Source organism: Drosophila innubila (assembly GCF_004354385.1).
Source record: "Drosophila innubila isolate TH190305 chromosome 2L unlocalized genomic scaffold, UK_Dinn_1.0 4_B_2L, whole genome shotgun sequence".
Classification (NCBI taxonomy): domain Eukaryota; kingdom Metazoa; phylum Arthropoda; class Insecta; order Diptera; family Drosophilidae; genus Drosophila; species Drosophila innubila.
In genome coordinates, this window is record NW_022995372.1 from 20,156,050 (window position 1) to 20,173,799 (window position 17,750).

At 36.9% G+C, this 17,750-nt stretch overlaps 3 protein-coding genes and 1 long non-coding RNA gene across 4 annotated transcripts; 2 read left to right on the plus strand and 2 right to left on the minus strand.

Moving 5' to 3' along the window:
- Window positions 1-101: 101 nt before the first annotated feature.
- LOC117781741 (M-phase phosphoprotein 6) lies at window positions 102-870 on the plus strand. The gene has a single exon (XM_034618557.1). It carries the CDS (start codon window positions 161-163, stop codon window positions 635-637), a length of 477 nt encoding a protein of 158 aa, XP_034474448.1. The 5' UTR covers window positions 102-160; the 3' UTR covers window positions 638-870.
- On the minus strand, window positions 684-1,860 carry LOC117781740 (ubiquinone biosynthesis O-methyltransferase, mitochondrial). The gene is made up of 4 exons (XM_034618556.1): window positions 1,726-1,860; window positions 1,478-1,666; window positions 893-1,425; window positions 684-835 (listed from the first exon to the last, which is right to left on the minus strand). The coding sequence occupies exons 1-4, from the start codon at window positions 1,758-1,760 to the stop codon at window positions 705-707; spliced, it is 888 nt and encodes a 295-aa protein (XP_034474447.1). The 5' UTR covers window positions 1,761-1,860; the 3' UTR covers window positions 684-704.
- A 636-nt stretch (window positions 1,861-2,496) lies between these two features.
- On the plus strand, window positions 2,497-3,073 carry LOC117780163 (mitochondrial pyruvate carrier 2). The gene is made up of 2 exons (XM_034616588.1): window positions 2,497-2,679; window positions 2,740-3,073. The coding sequence occupies exons 1-2, from the start codon at window positions 2,533-2,535 to the stop codon at window positions 3,013-3,015; spliced, it is 423 nt and encodes a 140-aa protein (XP_034472479.1). The 5' UTR covers window positions 2,497-2,532; the 3' UTR covers window positions 3,016-3,073.
- A 217-nt stretch (window positions 3,074-3,290) lies between these two features.
- On the minus strand, window positions 3,291-15,351 carry LOC117780164. Its single transcript, XR_004617063.1, has 2 exons — window positions 13,773-15,351; window positions 3,291-3,927 (listed from the first exon to the last, which is right to left on the minus strand). It is a non-coding gene; the product is annotated as an uncharacterized LOC117780164 (long non-coding RNA).
- Window positions 15,352-17,750: the final 2,399 nt, after the last annotated feature.

A 17,750-nucleotide genomic window follows, 5' to 3' on the forward strand; every position in this document is an offset into this window, starting at 1 on the left:
TGTTTTAAAAATCATCGATGATTTTAAAAAATTCGAAAAAATTAAATAAATCGATATTTTTTTAGATTTTTTTCCCAGCACTAATTACCCATTTTGTTTTGCTCCAGCATTCTACATTAAAAAACGTGTAGTGAAAAGTAACAAGTCGCCTACTATTAAAATGCCTTCCAAAATGAAGCCTAGACTTTCGCGTGGTGTCTTGGATATGAAATTCATGCAACGCACTAAAGTCAAAGTGGCCAAAGAAGCGGACGACGAACAGAGTCGCGCCCTGTACTCTAATGAGCTAAACGAAAAAATGTTGAACAGCAATTCCAATTTTATTGTTGAACCCAGTTATTCCATTTGCGAGGGACTCATCGATGGACGTCTCAGTTTTCGTGGCATGAATCCAGAGCTGGAACGGTTAATGGAGCTGGAGCAGGCGGAAAAGGAGGGCAAGACGAGACCGGAGCAGCCCAAAGATGTCACCGACCAAGAAATGGTGGAAACTTATTACGCCAATCAGGCACCGGCCGCAAGTAAAACGATGAGCAAAAAATTCAGTACGAAAAACGAGTTTCACAAGCGTAAATCGAATGAAAACCCAAAGTGGCAAAAGAAGGCGCATTTTAAAAAGCCGCGCCAGGAAGACTAGCATATTCTTTATATAAAAGAAACATACATATATAAACATTAATGAATTAGCTCGTAAATAAATTTATTCAGCTACATTCTGTTTGTACTTGCTTAATCGCCTGTAAAGCGTAACATAATTGTGTCGAGTTTATCCAGCGCCAAGTGTTTCTCCAAAAGTCGTAGGTGCTGCCGTTTATCAGAACAGTTTGACAGTTCACTGTGAAGATTGGTTACAAATGTCATAAAAATTAATTAATGCATATATTATTCTTACTTGTGTCTAATATGCGCTGCACGTCTAGAGGAGCAATCATTTTATCCCAGTGATGCGTGCCTTTGGGTGCTAAATTCAGCACATTTTCGCCAAGTACAACACCGCTGAGCCACATGGGCAATGTTTTGTTCATTGTTGTTATAAAAATTGAGCCGCCAGGCTTGAGCGTTCGAACACAAGCTTCCAGCAGTGCAACCTTATCATCGACATGCTCCAGAACTTCAGAAACTATAACTGCATCGTACAGTTCACCATTTGTTTTGGCATGCTGATCAATTGGCTCCACTTTGTATTCAACTTTAGAGCATAGTTCGGGACTAAAATCAGTCAAATGAGAACGAGCCGTATTGATAAGGACTTCTCCTAGATCAATGCCAGTTATTTGAGCGCCAAGTCGTCCTAGTTGCTCAGCCAATAAGCCAGCACCACAGCCAACTTCCAATAAGCGTTGGCCATTCAAGACTTTTGTTGTGTTTATGTAATTCGACTGGACGGTGCCGCGCGCAACAAGTCCATCGCGAATTAGTGGAACTCTGGAAATGTATTTTTTAGCAAACTGTTAAGATATATCTATCGAGTGCTAACCTGATTTCGTTTAGAGCATGCAACGCTGCCATTGGTCCATTCTTGTTCCACCAAACTGCCGCCAAGTTCTCATGATGTTTCACTTCTCGAGCTGTTTCTGCATTCTGTTGTTGTTGTTGTTGCGTGCTGCCGGCTGCAACAGGGTCAGTATCTAAGCTGAAGTTTCTCGGTATATTGCCAAGGAAGAACCTGTTATCGGAAACGAACATGCCATTCACTAGCAGTTGGTTGTAGAGCACTTAGCTTACCGCTTGAAATTAAATAATGCGCAATTTCGTAACATTTTCCCTGTAGAATTTAAAAATCGTCTAGTTTTTCTTGTTTTGCTTTTTGACCTGAAGGTTGCCAAACATCACCAGGGCTGGCACCGATTGATGACGATTTTCAATAATTGCTATCGATAGTTGTAATATTTACTGTTGCCGACTTAGCTATGGCTATTTTTAATATATATTCAGCTATGTTTTGCCTTCACATTTCTTCAAAACTATCAAAAAATGCACGCATAAATGATATCCCGCCAGATACTGCTTTTTTCTCCACTAAAGTTGGCAGCACTTGTGACATATTTTTTTCTCAGACGTTGTTAGCACTGAATATCAACGGCGCATAATTCAAATGACATAATGAATTTAAATAATTTAGCAATATATAAAGACTTAAAATTATAAATAAATTAAAATAATGGTATTGATTTTAATAAAGGTTTAAAGTTCTAGCAAAAATTCTGCAAACATTTTCAAAATTTTGGATTCAAAATTAAGAATAATACATAAAATATATTTTGGAAATGTTACTTATTTTGAATAGAAAGGCTATTCACAAAATTGGTGCACAAATAGTGTGACCAAACGGTACAAAGTTCACTCATTCGAATATTTTGGCGCCTTACTCTGCTCGATTTTGCTTTTCAAAATATAAAAAGAATTCTTAGGATTGTCTGTCAAATTTAGATTTAATGTAATATGTATAGAAATATATTTACATTAGACCACTTTTTAGGACATTTTGGACATAATTTTTAGAATTTTAAATTTCTGTAAAATATCATCATCATGTCTAAAGGCAAAGGACCTTTGTCTGCATTGTATAATGCTGTAATCAATTCGGTGGATGTAATAGTGCCCCAAGTAGCGCGACCATTTTGGGAATCTCCTGCAGGTCCAAAAACTGTATTCTTCTGGGCCCCGCTTGGCAAATGGGTGAGTTTAATAATAATCAGAAGTTTTATGACGAAAAATTTATAAAATCTCTGGTATAAGTCTCTTGTCCTGGCCGGATTGGGTGATCTATTAAATCGACCTCCTCAAATCATATCTGTAAATCAATCGGCTGTATTGGCAACAACTGGATTACTTTGGTCCCGATATTCCGTTGTCATTATACCCAAAAACTATAGCCTGCTTGCAGTCAATTTTGTTGTATTTCTTACACAAGGATGGATGGTCGTCAAGGCGATGAAATGGCGCAGAGACAATGCCAAAAATGCAGTGTTTAATCATTCATATTTTTTCAATCGAAGACGTGGTGATTGGTAGATACAACAATATACAATAACCTTTGTAAAAAAAAATTTTAAAAATAAGACGAGCTTTTTTAAGTTGTTCTTTTTTTTTTTGTGTGCCGCTTTTCAGCTTTACAAACTTTTATTCATTTATTTATTTTTACGCATTTTGCAATCATCGCTTCAAACTCTTAATAATATATAATATATATTTATTTTAATCATAATTTAGATGTCACGCCCACTTTTGCTGTTGGTTGTGGGCGTAGGGCTTTGGGCATGTGACTTACAATAGTTGAGACTTAAATGTGAACTAAAATCAAATATATTTTGGATGCATATATACAAAATGTTATCAGCTTGGTTTAGTTGGCATCGCTCGGTTGCTGTTTTGGCCAAGGATGGTGCGCACAAGCGTCGTTCTGATTGGTCGGCTTCTGCTTTTTTTTTTTGTTTATTTTTTTTTGTGCAGGGGTTGCCCAATGCGCTGCCTGCAAAGGAGGCATCGTTCGTGCAATTGCCTGCCGGCCAACTCGTCCGAGCCAGGCTGAAACGAGCACTGCACTGCAGTTGGCAAACCGACGCTGCAAGTCTTGACACACACACGCACACATATATATGTATATAACAGACACACACTCGTTACAAGCACGAATAGTTTTTTTGTTGCTGGGCCAACAGGCGTATGCGTGATTTATTATCAACGTTCTTCTCATGCGCGTGTGAGCGCAGCCATCAAGTCTGTGTGCTTGCGTGTGAGTGTGTGCACGAGTGTGTGTGTGTGTGTGTGCTACTTGCTGTGTACTTTGTACGTTTGCCAAGTGCACTGCGCTGCCTTCAGCCAACTTGGAATTTTATCCGCTGCGCTGTCATTGGTTGGTCAGTTCCAGGACAAGCTGCAGCGGCTTGGCCGCCAATTGGCCAACGAGGTTCCTTTAACGCATCGCTGCAAAGATAGAAAGAGAGGGAGATAACGTATGAGTGCTAAGTAAACGAGAAAGAAAGAGAGAGAGTGGAGTAAGGGATGTTAGTTTTTCTCGTTTGAAGAATATATTATGTATTTATATGTGTACTATGTAAAGTTTTTATCTGTCAAATCAACTATAGTACTTAATTAAACATAAAGCAAAAGAATTATTGATAGTTACAAAAATTAAGCTTCTATTTCCAATTGAACGAAGAGTTTAGAATGTTTAAGAGATTTTGAAGAGCATGTAGAGAATAAATGATTATCGAACTGACAAATAATAGATTATACAAGCGGTTATGAAATTCGTAATCAACGATAAATTCTAAGAAGAATTGCCGAAGAAACCATGGGGCTAAAATCAATATCGAGCTTTTTATGAAAAAGTTATACCTATATCATAAGTTTCATAAAAATTAAAAAACACAAATAGAGGGCGTTTTATGATGAATTTAGAGATAAGAATAAGTTGTCGGTCCCTTTGCAATTAAGTATTAAAATTAGTGCAAAATGAACTTTTTTATTGAATCCTTTTTTAGGTAAGTTTCACCTTGCAGACAATTACCTTTTTTAAATACACAAATAACTTCTCCGTAAAAACTGGAAGCTCGATATTGATTTTAGACTAATGGTTTCTTGGTCAATTCTTCTTAGAATTCATCGTAGATTACGATTTTCATAACCGCTTTGTCGCGAAAAAAATTGACCCACTCTATTAGTTATATCCTTAAATAAATTTTCAAAATATGAACAAATATTTTGGAAGTCCCAAACACAGGAAATTATGGAATACATTTGGAAAGCAATATATAAAAGATTCTACAAATTTTGCAACATTTTGGCGGCCGGTAGACTCGTCTTCTCTGGGAAGCGACGTCAAGGCTTTTGGACTCCCCAGCAAATAGACGGGCAGCAGACGAAGGAGTGGATGGGCGCCAGAGGAGGGCAAGCAGGAAGAGGGGATTTTGCAGGCCATCACGCAATGGTGGGAAGTGTGCGCTTGCCAAGATGGTAGGTTGCCAAAATCTTTGAGAGATTTTTCTCACGTTCGCTTCCAAAAGAAACGATTTCTCAATGGCAATGAACTTTTCGGCTCTCAAGTTCTGTTGTTGCGTAATGCGCGTTGAGGAATCTTGGCAGCCGTCCTGGGAATTCCCCTCAATATCTCGCTCACACACACACACACACTTAAGTACTCACGCATTCTACACACACACACAGACTGTAATTAAAGCGCCACCTGCCGCGTTGGCACGTAAACAACATTTTCGACTGCATAATTTATGATCATGGAGTTTTGCCAATAAGTTTCTGGACGAGCAGACAAACAGTCTGCGATGACGATCTTGTGCCTACACACACACACACACAAACACTCACACACACACAGCAAAAACACACTTAATGACTTCATCTTGGCCACTGTTAGTTATCTGAGGTCAGGGCTGCTGACGTCATTGGCCCCGGGAACTGGGCTATTGAACAGCTGCCAATTGTATCCACAAGATACACATCCATCCACCATTCCAGTGACCCTAACTTATTGTGATTTATGGATCTCTCGAAAGGGAGCAACATTTGCTACTAATTGCCAACTGAACAACTGGCCCGTCCTTATTTATGACCTTAGCCAGGATGTTAAATAAGTTTATTATATAATACGTTTATGATACTCGTCGGAAAATCGAATCTCAAAGGCTGCTCATCAGCGAAAGAAAATGCTCGGCTAAAAATAATAACAGCGTGTCAAATGTGACAGGCGAAGTTCTCAGTGGGGTCTGTGACAGGCATTATGCAAGACACGACACGACACGAAACGGGCTAAAAGTCTCAAAATAAATGTGTGAACATAAAGTTGCTTGTACTTAAGAAATCATTGCCATCATTGCCATTATTTCCTTATCGTTGATACTTAAACTAATTTTTTTTTGATTCTGGCGGAAAAACGAAGATCTACAATTCCCTGAATTTAACTGTTTCAATTGTAGTTATAACCAGGGCTGCAAGCCACCAATATTTTTTTAAAGGTTCGGTTCGGCGGTTCAAATTATAGAGCAAGCCTAAGGCTTATATACCCAATGAACCCGAGGTTTGGTTTTGAACCTTTGTTCAATTTAGTACAAACAGAATATTTATATTGATTTAATTTTTTTTAGACTTTTTAAAATAATGTATCTTGTTGTTAATGAAATTTGAATTGTGATAATAATCTAAATTTATTTAGAGATTTGAATACGACTTATTTTTATCCGAAGTCTCAAACAGTTGAGTAATATTAGAAAAACATAACATTTATGTAATTTTATTGTTTTCGAACCAAACGTTTAAATTAAAAAAATGGTTTGGTTCAGATTCAAGTTCGCTGGGCAAATTATTTCAAGGGTTCGGCTCACGATCTGGCTTGGGATGCTTGAGGTTTGGTTCAAAACCGGTATGCAGTTTTGGTTGCAAGATAAGTTTTCTTATTCTCAAATAGCCTGAGAAGTTATACCTACACTACAAAAATAAAGACCGGTTTCTAAGTACAAGAACACCGTCTTAAATATTTTTACTTTCAAATAAGACCACGTGAAAAAAAAGTTTTTAGCCTTTGAGGCTTGTTTGCCTGCTTTCTTCAGAATTTTCTAGATATACGTATTTTCGAAAGCTATAAAATTAGTCTCACGAAAATGCGATCATAAATGATCCAACCATTTATAATGCCAGATATATGGCTTTGTCTAACATTTATTATTATTAAAAGCAAATAAGAGGCAATTTTAATTAATGAATAATGCTGGCATATATATTTGATGAATATATATACATATACATATAGTATCGTCTGCGATACTATGTAGAATGTTTCACGGACAGCGCAAATAGTCTTTGACGTTTTAAACAATTTGCGTTTTTGTATATTTTCCTTTTTTCTTATATTTTCATTTTATTGCTTTTTTTTTTCATCGTTGGGTAAAATGGCTTTTATTTATTTTGTTCGGGCAGCTAAAAGCGGCTTTTCGGCTTTTGTGTTTTCCCAATTTTCATTTTAGGTTGATTTTTCGATTTCTTGATTTTTGGTTCGTTTGCTCGTTTTGTTTGTAGATTTTTCATTTACCTTGCTATTTTCGGACACACTTGACGCGACCGAAGAAGATCGACAAGCGAAAATTGCGCAGAACTGTCGCCAGAAGGCCCTTATATACCGCCATATACATGCATTAGTTATCTATAGTACATATATACACTCAATATATCTAATAGTATATATAAATAGTATTTGGGGTCTGCTCCTGATCTTATATACCATACTGCCCGAGCGAGGCGATGACGCGCAATTGACGCGACCAAAGACGCGTTGAAAACGCGCGACGCGACGAGACACGACACGACGATCGTCGCGTCTATTTTTGTGTATGGAAAATACAGATACAAATACATACAAGCAGATACAGAGATGCAGATACAGCTTGAGATAGAATGGATTGCATGGTTAGCTACAGTCAGCCGTCGTCTCTTTGTATATTTCGCCTAATCTATTTCAGTTCTTCATCATTTTGTTAGTTTTATTTTATTTTATTTTATTTCTTTTTTCTGCTATTCGTTTCATCGAAAATGTATTTTGTCTTTAGGAACTGCATGTGGTTGTCTATAGGGCGACGGCACAAATTGTAATTAGTGCTAGTTTTTCTAGCTTTAATTAGAATTTATCTTATTTTGCACGTTGTCTCGGTTATACCTTGAAGACGACAGAAACTGTCTCTATTGGTTACAACGAGAATTGCTCATTAAATTCAAATAAAACGTTGCTACAACTAATTTTATCTTTGTCATTGTAAAACAAACTACATATGTATAAATGTTGTTTTAAATAAATATAAATTAATCAAGTAATGCAAGAGAGGAAACTATTTAGATGTGTGCCTAATGATGTGATTGCTGTTTATTTTGGTGCCAATTTATCTTATATATTTATTATCATTATATAAACTGCTAAATTAGTTACGTATATTATACTAATTATCTATTGTATCATTAGAAAAATAACGATAATTTTTTGTGCAGAGCTTTTCATGAAAAAATACAAATAAAGAAAAATGTTTTTTGTTGCCTTGTATAAGAATTGGTTAAGTTAAAAGATTTGGGTGAACAATTTTCGAATAAAATCAACAAAATTTAAGCACAATTATTTCATGGTGCAGGTCGAGTAAATAACAAAACATGTTGGGCAAATGTGAATAAGATCTAACACAGCTGTGAGCTTTTAATTATATTATAACTTTTTACGAAAGTCAATAGTATTGAAGAAAGCAGACCAATTATTTTTCGCATGATTAAATAAAAAATCAACTTGTTTACTGCGTTCATATTTATTGTGCTATAATCCCAGAACAAATTAAATCAATTCTTGCTATTGTTTATTATAGTACAAACAGGAAATCAATTTTAAAATTGACTTCAGTTGGAAAACCACAAAGGAACTTTTCCAGTTGACTTTTCGAGTGGCAACTTTCACCGACGACGACGCGTCAACAACTGAGACAACGAATGTCAATCAAACTAACAAATAAACAAATGCGAATATAACAACAAGAACAACAACAACAACAACTGCAATGATGACAACAACAAGAGCAGCAAATTTGAGGAAATTGGCAACAAAACTTGAATATTAACTGCTGCCAAAATGGCTGGCAACATTGGCAAAAGATAAATAAAACAAAAAACAACAACAACAAGAAAAGCATAGAATATTGGCCAATAAATTGTACAATTCGTTGACGATGGCCAACAAATTTTGTTGGTCAAGGTCGAGCCAATCAGAACGTCATTACATTAATATAAATAGTTATATCTATGAATACTTCTGATATATGTGGTATATATGTATAATCAAAGTCATAATCATGATAATTGGAGACCTGTTGCCAAAGCGAAGTGCTTTTAGCCAAATAAACAATCAGGCAGAACAACTGATGACGTTCTCAAAACTGGGCAACTCGTCAAAAAGCCAAGTTGTTCGTTTGTTTGTTTGTGTGTGTGTGCGTCAGCAATTAAAATCATAATGAGAGTGCCAAGTGGCGCCTAATGCCCATGAGTGGCCAGCAGCCAACTTGCCACGAGCCTCTCGCATTCCACGCACACATATTCGCACACAAACACACACAGTCACAGGATGCGTCGCTGCTGCCAAGTTGGCAGCCAGTCGCAGTCATCGACGCAGCTGCGTCTATGTTTATGTTTTGTTATTGTTGTTGCTGCTGCTGTCTTCCAGTTGTTGGCAATGTGTGCCAAATGCGAGCAGGAAGTCCGAAATGTCTTGGAGCTGTACCAAGAAAAATTGCTGCAGCAGACTTGTAGGCGCTACAAATTGCAGACATGCCGCAGACAAATGCGACACCACGGCGTATACGCAACGGCCGAGGTCCAGCAAAAATTAAGTATACGCCACGACAAACGCCAACAAATAAAAATATCCATTGCTCATGCATAACAAATAAATAACCAGGCATCATTAGAAAAACGAAGCAAAAATACTCGTAGTAATAAAAGCAGCACAAATTTTAGCCGCCTTTCGTTTTGGCCAACATCAAAGGATCGCCGCGTCGCACTAATAAGTTTTTCAAGAAAATGAAAAATCGTTTGTGCATTTTTATAAGTGCAAAAATATGCAAATCGAGTAAATCATTATGAGTCGACTGGACAACGGCAGCGAGGCCTTAAAACGGCACAGACAAAGTTTTCTTTTTTTTTTTCCTAGCTTCTTTTGAAGGGCCGCATAAAAATTGGCGGCAGCAGCTTCAGTTGCAGCAGGCTGATAAGAGGAGGGACCGGGAGAGGGGGAGAGGAGGAGAAGGAGAACAAATAATAATTTTTGGCGATTTATTTGTTTGTTTGTTTTATTCGCCATGTCTACGCCATGAAAATTATGGCAACTGACTTTTGCACCCAAAATATAATTTCAGCTGACAATGGGAATAGCTATAGAGAAAACTAGAAAGCTGAGGAAAATTGGGGAGCAGAGGGTAGAGTTTCCCGGTGGAATGACAATTGAATATCACCCAATGAAAATGTTTAACTTTAAACAGCTTTCAATTATAAGTTCAACTTTGTAATGCTTAATTTATATTAGCCACGCTCAACATTGGGTGCTGTGTTTATTAACTGTATTCTATACACCGGATTGAATACAGCTTACTAAAGCACAAAGTAAGCGAAAAGTTCTCGAAACTGTTTTATTAGCTAAATTTTTACTACAAAGAAAAGCAATCTGAAAAAAATCTTGTGCAAAGATACGATGGTTTTATTTTGCATATCGAAGCGAATTCAAAGATATAAGAGCGACTTTGAAAGCACTTAAAATTAGTGTTGTAAAAATATATATATAAATTGAAATTAAAGTTGAAACTAAATATTTCTGTTTTATTTATTTTTTAAACTTGAATCTATCATAGCTTTGACAACACTTTACCCATTTTCCTTTGGAATATAATTTTGATCATTAGTTGGCTTCTAAATTGATTCTGCATCAAATTTGGAAAATTACATTTACTGTCTATTTTCTATATACTTCTCTATTAAGACGTTTTCAGAAAAAGTTATTAGTCGACTGATCGGCCGTTCGAATTTTTTTTTTTAAATTTATCATTTGGAAATTAAACTCATTACTACTAAAAAGTCTCATAAGTAGCTTCTAAAATAATCTGGAGAAGTATATGTTATACAGCTTTGCAGGCTTTGTATGAGCTCAATAAGCTTGAAATTGTTCATCTTTAAGCTAAACCCTCTTGACTTTTTATTATTAATTAATTCGATTTTTGCTAAAAATAGTTGAATATACTTATTGCTTTTGAAATATCCTTGTCAAGTTGCAGCTTAATACAATGCAATGTCATTTAGTTGTTTAATTGTCTATCAATCGCTCGATCTATCGTCTGTTTGCAACTATTTGTCACATTGCATTTTGGTGCGATTCAATTAGTTTTAATTGCTCGTCTCGCGCGATGGCTGCCTTCGATTTATTTAAAAATGCGCCGGGGACCATCAATAAAATCAATGCGGGCCATAAATCTTTTGGGCCGTTCATTGAAACGTGCCCAAATGCAAACGGGCAATCGTTTTGCGCTCGAATCTATCTCTTGGCGTCAATGATAAGGACTGGCAAAAGGCGAAGGCAAAGGCAATGCCAAAGAAAAAGGAAGTGCGAACTATTGCCCAGAGCTGACCAAGAGAACCTTTGTTTGTTTGCCAAAGGATCGCGATGAGGGAAGGAGTGCGACGAACATATGCAGGCAGTCAAGAGGAAAGGACACAATGCGCTAGCTGCTTGGCTTAGTTGCCAATTTCCGAACACCAAGGTGTAGAGGAAGGGGACAATAGCAAGAATTATTTGCCAGGATGTCCGAAACATTGTTGGTGTCAACAAATTCCTTTTCAGCAAATGCCAACTGCAAAAAATGTTCAACTATCGCCAGTAAAAACGAACAAAAAAAAATATGTATATAAAATTAATGCCCAAACATTAGGAAGCGAGATGTCGTAGTCCTTTCCCCCTTTTCCCCATTTTCTTTCTTTGCTTTTCTTTTGCATTTTGCATACCGCGCGCACAATTAAATTTCGTGTTAGTTTTGGGGAATACATTTCGTCCTTTTCTCGTTTCGGCTCCTTTGAGCCAATTAAGTGAGTGCGCACTCTCTAGTCCGCGAGTTGTTAATTGCTTTAATGGCTCGGAAATTTTTCAGTACAAGTAAGTTAATTACAGTCGACAAAGAAATACCATGCAATCAAGAATCGATACAATTTTTTTAAATAACGCTAAAAATCCATTTATAAAGTTAGTATTGTTTTACTAAATTTCTAATCCCAGATTTTAATTTGAACTTCTTACACCTGAGCTCAATTTCAACAATTTGAACTTCTGCTCCCCAATCAAATAATTTTTTAAGTCAATAAAATTATAAATTAAATAGTTTCAAACTTTTTAGGAATTAAAGTTAAGAAAACGATTTTATTATTATTTTCCCACTGGTTTTTAAGCAGACGTGAAATTGCAAGTAGTAAAATATGAGATTGTCTGAAATAAATGTAGTTTTTTTATACGAATTCGATATATTTAATCTATTTAGGAACATATAGATGGCATATAATAAAAGATATACAGGATATATATTCTTCTTATTTTTCACAAATTTACTATACCCTCTTTTGAGCCCTCTGATTTCCACAGGGTATTCAAAAACATTAAGAACTTGTTCTGTATGATTGTAAGTGAGTGTGATTCGTTGTGCTCATAAATTAAAGCATTAAAACCTAAGTAACAAGCGCATGTTGAAATTATATTTAAAAATTAATTGGTCACCGCTTGATTTACTCGCATTCGTTTAGATGTTTCTTTTGTCGAACATTAACCATAAAAAGATTTTATTCATATTTATCGCATTTAGTATTTAGCTTTCAGGTTACATATTCGCCTGTTGTTGGTTGTGGGCCATATACGAGATAAGATGTCTGGCGAAATGTGGCGTCTGTGCATTGAACCACAACCAGATTAAATAAGTGAAATTGGGAACTGGAAACTACCAACTACCCTCATAATACTTATAAATAGAGTTTGTGGCCTTGAGATGGACATTTTCGGTAGTTTGGGATTTGCTTTAACATTTTTGCAGCGCCTATAAATTCAGTTAGTACGAGCTGGCTTTTGGCCATAAGTCTTAGCTCTAACTGAAAGTGTAACTGTAAATGTAACGCCCTCGCTCCGCATCCGCCTCCGCCTCCGCATGACGCATTTAACCATGTTGTCATTTTGGGCTGCATTTTGATTATTTATGTGGCGCCAGACTGTTCGGTTTGTGGCTCGAATCGTATGGAATTATGGTAAGGGTATTATTTCTAACAGTGCTCATTTATTGGTCGATTATCCTGTGATGACAGCTGTTTTACAAAGGTAGACTAGTTTGTATTTTTGGATCTCTTTTTAAATGATCAAAGATTACAAAATTTGGAGTTGTTTCTGGGTATTCAAATGTGTTTTAAATAAATCTTATTAGGTAGGCTTTATAGATATATTTTACAGCCACTTAAAACATAGATTTCTGTGCCCAAAGTATTCTTAGCAAAATGCAAATATTTGATTTTTCAGGGACCGTAATTGTTATAATTGTTTTGCATAAAAATTAAAATATAATAATTATTTTGATTTTTTTGAAAAAAAAATCATTTTTAATTATTTAAATTAATTTATTTTTTCTATTTTTAATGTATGAATTTTTATAATAAAAATTGAAAAAAAAAATGAAAAATTGGCTACCTCGGTTTAAAAGACATTATAAATTCAAATTCATATTTTGAATTTAAGTTTTATTTTCAATTCTTATTATACAAATTTACTAGTAATTAATTTTTTTGATTTCTTTTTTTGGAAATTAACACAGATTACATTAATAAGTATCAAAATGCAAGCGAGAATAGAGTAGGCTTATTTTACAGCAATGAAAATATCACAGTACATTTTTTGGAAAAGTTGTGACCTTTACCAAAAAAAATGCGTATAAACTAAGAATTTTTTTTACTGAATATGGGCTAACTTGTAAGAATATACATTTATTTGCAAGTAAAAACGAAGCTAATTTATTTATTTATTTTTTATTTTACAACTTAAATTCATTAAGTTGTCAATAAATTGAATTGAAGAATATTTTAACTGAATATGGACTTTTAAGAATATAGGTTTATTTGCGAGTAAAAACGAACTTAATTAATTTATATACTTTTTATTTTACAACCAAATCAATTACGATCAATTGAATTAATTTTTTTCCCTTTTTATTATTTCCCGCACTTACCCATTGTCCACTCAAGTAACCACTCAGGTTGTCTTCCTGTCTGTTGCTTTTCCGCACACCATTTTCCGCACGCATTTTTCATGAGCTGTCATCACATTTGTTGAATGTCAGAATCATTTCCCAGCGACACACAAAACTCGCGCTGATCCACATTTTTTTCATTCTTAGCCGTACAAATTGTCTACGAGTGCTTTCAGTAACCAATTTAAACAAATATAACTGTTAATAACTTGAAATACTTGACTTTTAATAGCAAGTATTTAAATTATTATAATATAGATTGCACTAATGTTTTTAAGTTTAAATTGCATAATTGTTTGCGGGTTATATTATAGTTTGCGGTTATATAATTTGTCATTGCAGTATTTTAACGCTAAGTTTGCTACATATTTTTTTTTTGTATTTTTTATTGTTTGAAATATTTGTTCTGTTCATAAACACTACTTGAATTAAGTTTGAAGATTGATTAAGTTTATGTAATTAATTATAATTATTTATTTAGCTTGTTATACGCGGCGTATGCGCGATGTTTTGTCACTGCCTGATGCGCATCCTTTGAGGTTTCGCACGCGTGTGCTTTGGGCCAATTTGCAGCGCTGACATGGCTGACAAATCATTAGTGGCCAGTTTGAAACAATGGTTATGGCCACATTCTGTTGTTGTTGTTGTCTGGGCGCTGCGCCAGTTGCTCCATTGGCGCACGTTGCTTTTTTTGGCACTGGGCAAAAAGAGTTGGCCAAAAGAGTTGGCGGCGCATGTTGGTCAGTTCAAAAGGTTGCCAAACACACTACACTACACTTCACACTCTACACACACACACATACACGTCTAGTTAACACAGCGCACTGGTTGTTGTTGTTGTTGTTGTTGTTGCGGCGCGACACGTTTTTTGTTTGTTTGTTAATAATTGTTTTTGTTATTGTTTGCTGTATAATCGAGACGAACGCATCCTGTGAAGCAGCTGCTGTTGTTGTTGTTGTTGTTGCTGCTGCCCCACTGCACCACTGTGCAAACTATGCCTGCAAGTGTGTGTGTGTGTGTGTGTGTGTGCGAGCTGTCAATTGGCGTTCGTTTGGTTTCGTGTGATCTTGGCCAGGGTCAAAGCATTGTTTGACTTGGCTAATCCAACTGCGTTAGCGGCCAAGAAATATTCCTTTTCCTTGACTGTCATCCTGCGCCGTCTTGGCAAAGGATGCAGTCGCTGTCGCTGTCTCTGCTGCTGCTGCGTCGTCATCGTCTTCTTGGACCTTCATCACATCACCACCTTTTTGGCCAGTAATTGCTGTTGTTGTTGTTGCTGCTGTTGGCTAACTGGCTGGCTCTCTGGCTGACGTACTGGCTGCTGGCTACTTTTCTTGGCTGGCTACGCGTCGCTCAAAAGTCAAAGCCAAAGCCAAAGCCAATTCCCGTGCCCTGTGGGCAACCGGCACACACACACCACTCTCCACACACACATTACACGGTGGCCATTGCCGGTGACTGTGCCAGTTGCCAGCTGCCAGCTGCCCAGCTGCCAGTTGCCAATTGCCAGTTGCCAGCCTTTTGTTGGCTCACAACACCGACGCTACCAGTTTCTTGGCCAACTGACTGACGACTGCTCAGCAGTCAGCCAACAGCAGAAGCAGAAGCCCTCAGTGCCGGCAGACGCTGCCAGCGTCGTCGCCGTCGTCGTCGCTGTCGTCGTTGCTGCTTTTTGTGTCGTCATCGTTGCCGCCTCCCATTGACCGCCGTCTCATTCCGCTGCACAGCCATGCGACGCCTTTGTCGCGTGCAATTCCAACTGGCTGCGCTCCAAGCTGATCCCCCCTCCCAACACCCCTCCCCCTGCTCCCCCTGCCGCGTTGCAGCACTCGGCTGACTTCGTTCTCTGCCACATCGTGCTCCGACTGCATGCTCGGCCATTAAACGGCTCTCATGCTGCGTTCTGCTCTCTTCGCTCTCTGTTTTCAACATTTTCCTCTTTTCACGCAATTTTCACAATTTCACTATTTCGACTTTTTCATTTTTCCCATGTGCCCGCTAACTTTTTACCCGCGCAAAATTAATGGGAACATGTGCTGTGGTCGCTGCGGGGGGAATGAGCACGTGAAGGGAAGAGGGGGGTGATTTTTGGTTGCCGAGTCTGTGAATGTTTTTTGAAAAATATTGCAATAGATCAACAGCAGCTATTCTCGATACGATCTTATCTAATACATTTGTACATGCATAAATAATTTCAAAATGATTTTCAAACATTTCTTCGAAATTCAAATATCTTTTTTGAAAGCGTATTTTGAAACCATTCTCTTTTTTCTTTTAGAGGTCAACGGACTTAAACTTTTTTAAAAAACTAAAAGCTAAAATAAATTCAAGTAATAATATGTATTATATTAAACTATTAAAAACTTTCTCTCAGTGTACATAAAAAATTTAAAAGTATAGGGGGCTTAGTTCCATGGTTTAATTGAATTTTAACGTTAAAATATCTACCAGTTGATTAACTGAGACCTAAACTAGACATTTGGATATGGGGTTCAATTATTCATTTTATTCTTATTATGGGTTCCAATTATTCATTTTATTCTTATTATTAATTTTAATCAATTTTATTAATAGTCAGAATCGGAATATACAAATTTTGTTACCCAAGAATATTTAGTTTTCCAATAACGACTAGAAATCCTAATAGCTTTACTTAACTTTTTAAAGTAAGGAAATAAAAAGACATAATTTAAGGTGTTAAGAAATGGTCATGTTTACCGAATTAAGGAAATTTGGAAATAAAATCTTTTTGTTTAAAAAGCAAGTTATGTCCTTAAGTCATTCAGAGAATCTAAAGTAAAATCTTAGTTAATTTTGCTACCTTTGCAAAGATCAGGTACTTAAGATATGAATATGTATTTGGCAAAGAATTGAATCACTTGATTCAGTCAACAACTACAACTCAAAGTTGTCTTCGCCTTTGACAATTATGAATGCACTCGAATATGCATGTCGGAAAATCCGCACAGATATATAAATAGATAGCTTAAGTGTATATAGCATATGTGTGTGTGTGTGTTTGTGTTATGGTTGTTTGCCTTTCGACAAAAGCATAAACGCAGTCATAAAATTAGAATGTAAATGAGGCAGTAAAAAAAGTGGCAAGACAAGAAGTTAAGCAAGGAGTCCGAATGGCTTAATCAAATGCAAATGGTCAACAGGTTCGCTTGGGATGTCGATGCCAATCAGTGTAAGTGTAGAAGAAAGAGCCTGCAACTTGACTTCCTCCCTTCTCTCCTTTTACTAGTCGATACTTTGTGTGAGTTATGAATTCGAGTGGCGCCAGTGTAAAAATTTTATGCAATTGCATAAAATGTGCACTGTAAAAATTGGCAATGCACTAATAAATTTCTAATAAATGCATGTTAAATAAAAGCCACAATGTTGTCGGACAGCGAAAAAGAGAGTGGAAAGTGGGCGGAGAGGGGAGGGGGAGGGGTTGAAGGGTCAACTGACTGTGTTAATTGAGCCTCGATTATGTGGCTATTAATGGGACTTACGGGGCAGTTAGTTAACATAGGACAAAAACTGTGACAACAATGCGAACAGGACACTCTCACACATACACACACAGAGACACACACACGTTGACCGCAGCCCGCAGCAGCACGTGCTGTCAGTAGACAAACAAGCAAGACATCCCCTCATCACTCCCCCGTCTCTACACTTACAGCCCCCTTTTAGCTGTAGTCAGTACGCCCCTTTTTTGCTAGCCTGTATTACAGACTGCTGTTGCTGTCGCCGTGCTTCCGCAGCAGCTAAACGTTTATTTATAGCCCAAACAGCGCCAAAGGACCAAATATTCACAGTGCTACCCCCTTACCACCCCCTCTAGCATCCTTTAGTGCCCCTCTGCCCCTCTCTTCTCATCCGGCACTTCAACTAGACAAAGGCCAGGCCAAAGATAAACATACGATTCGAAATTGGGGCTTGAGTGAGAGCTACAACGACTGTTGC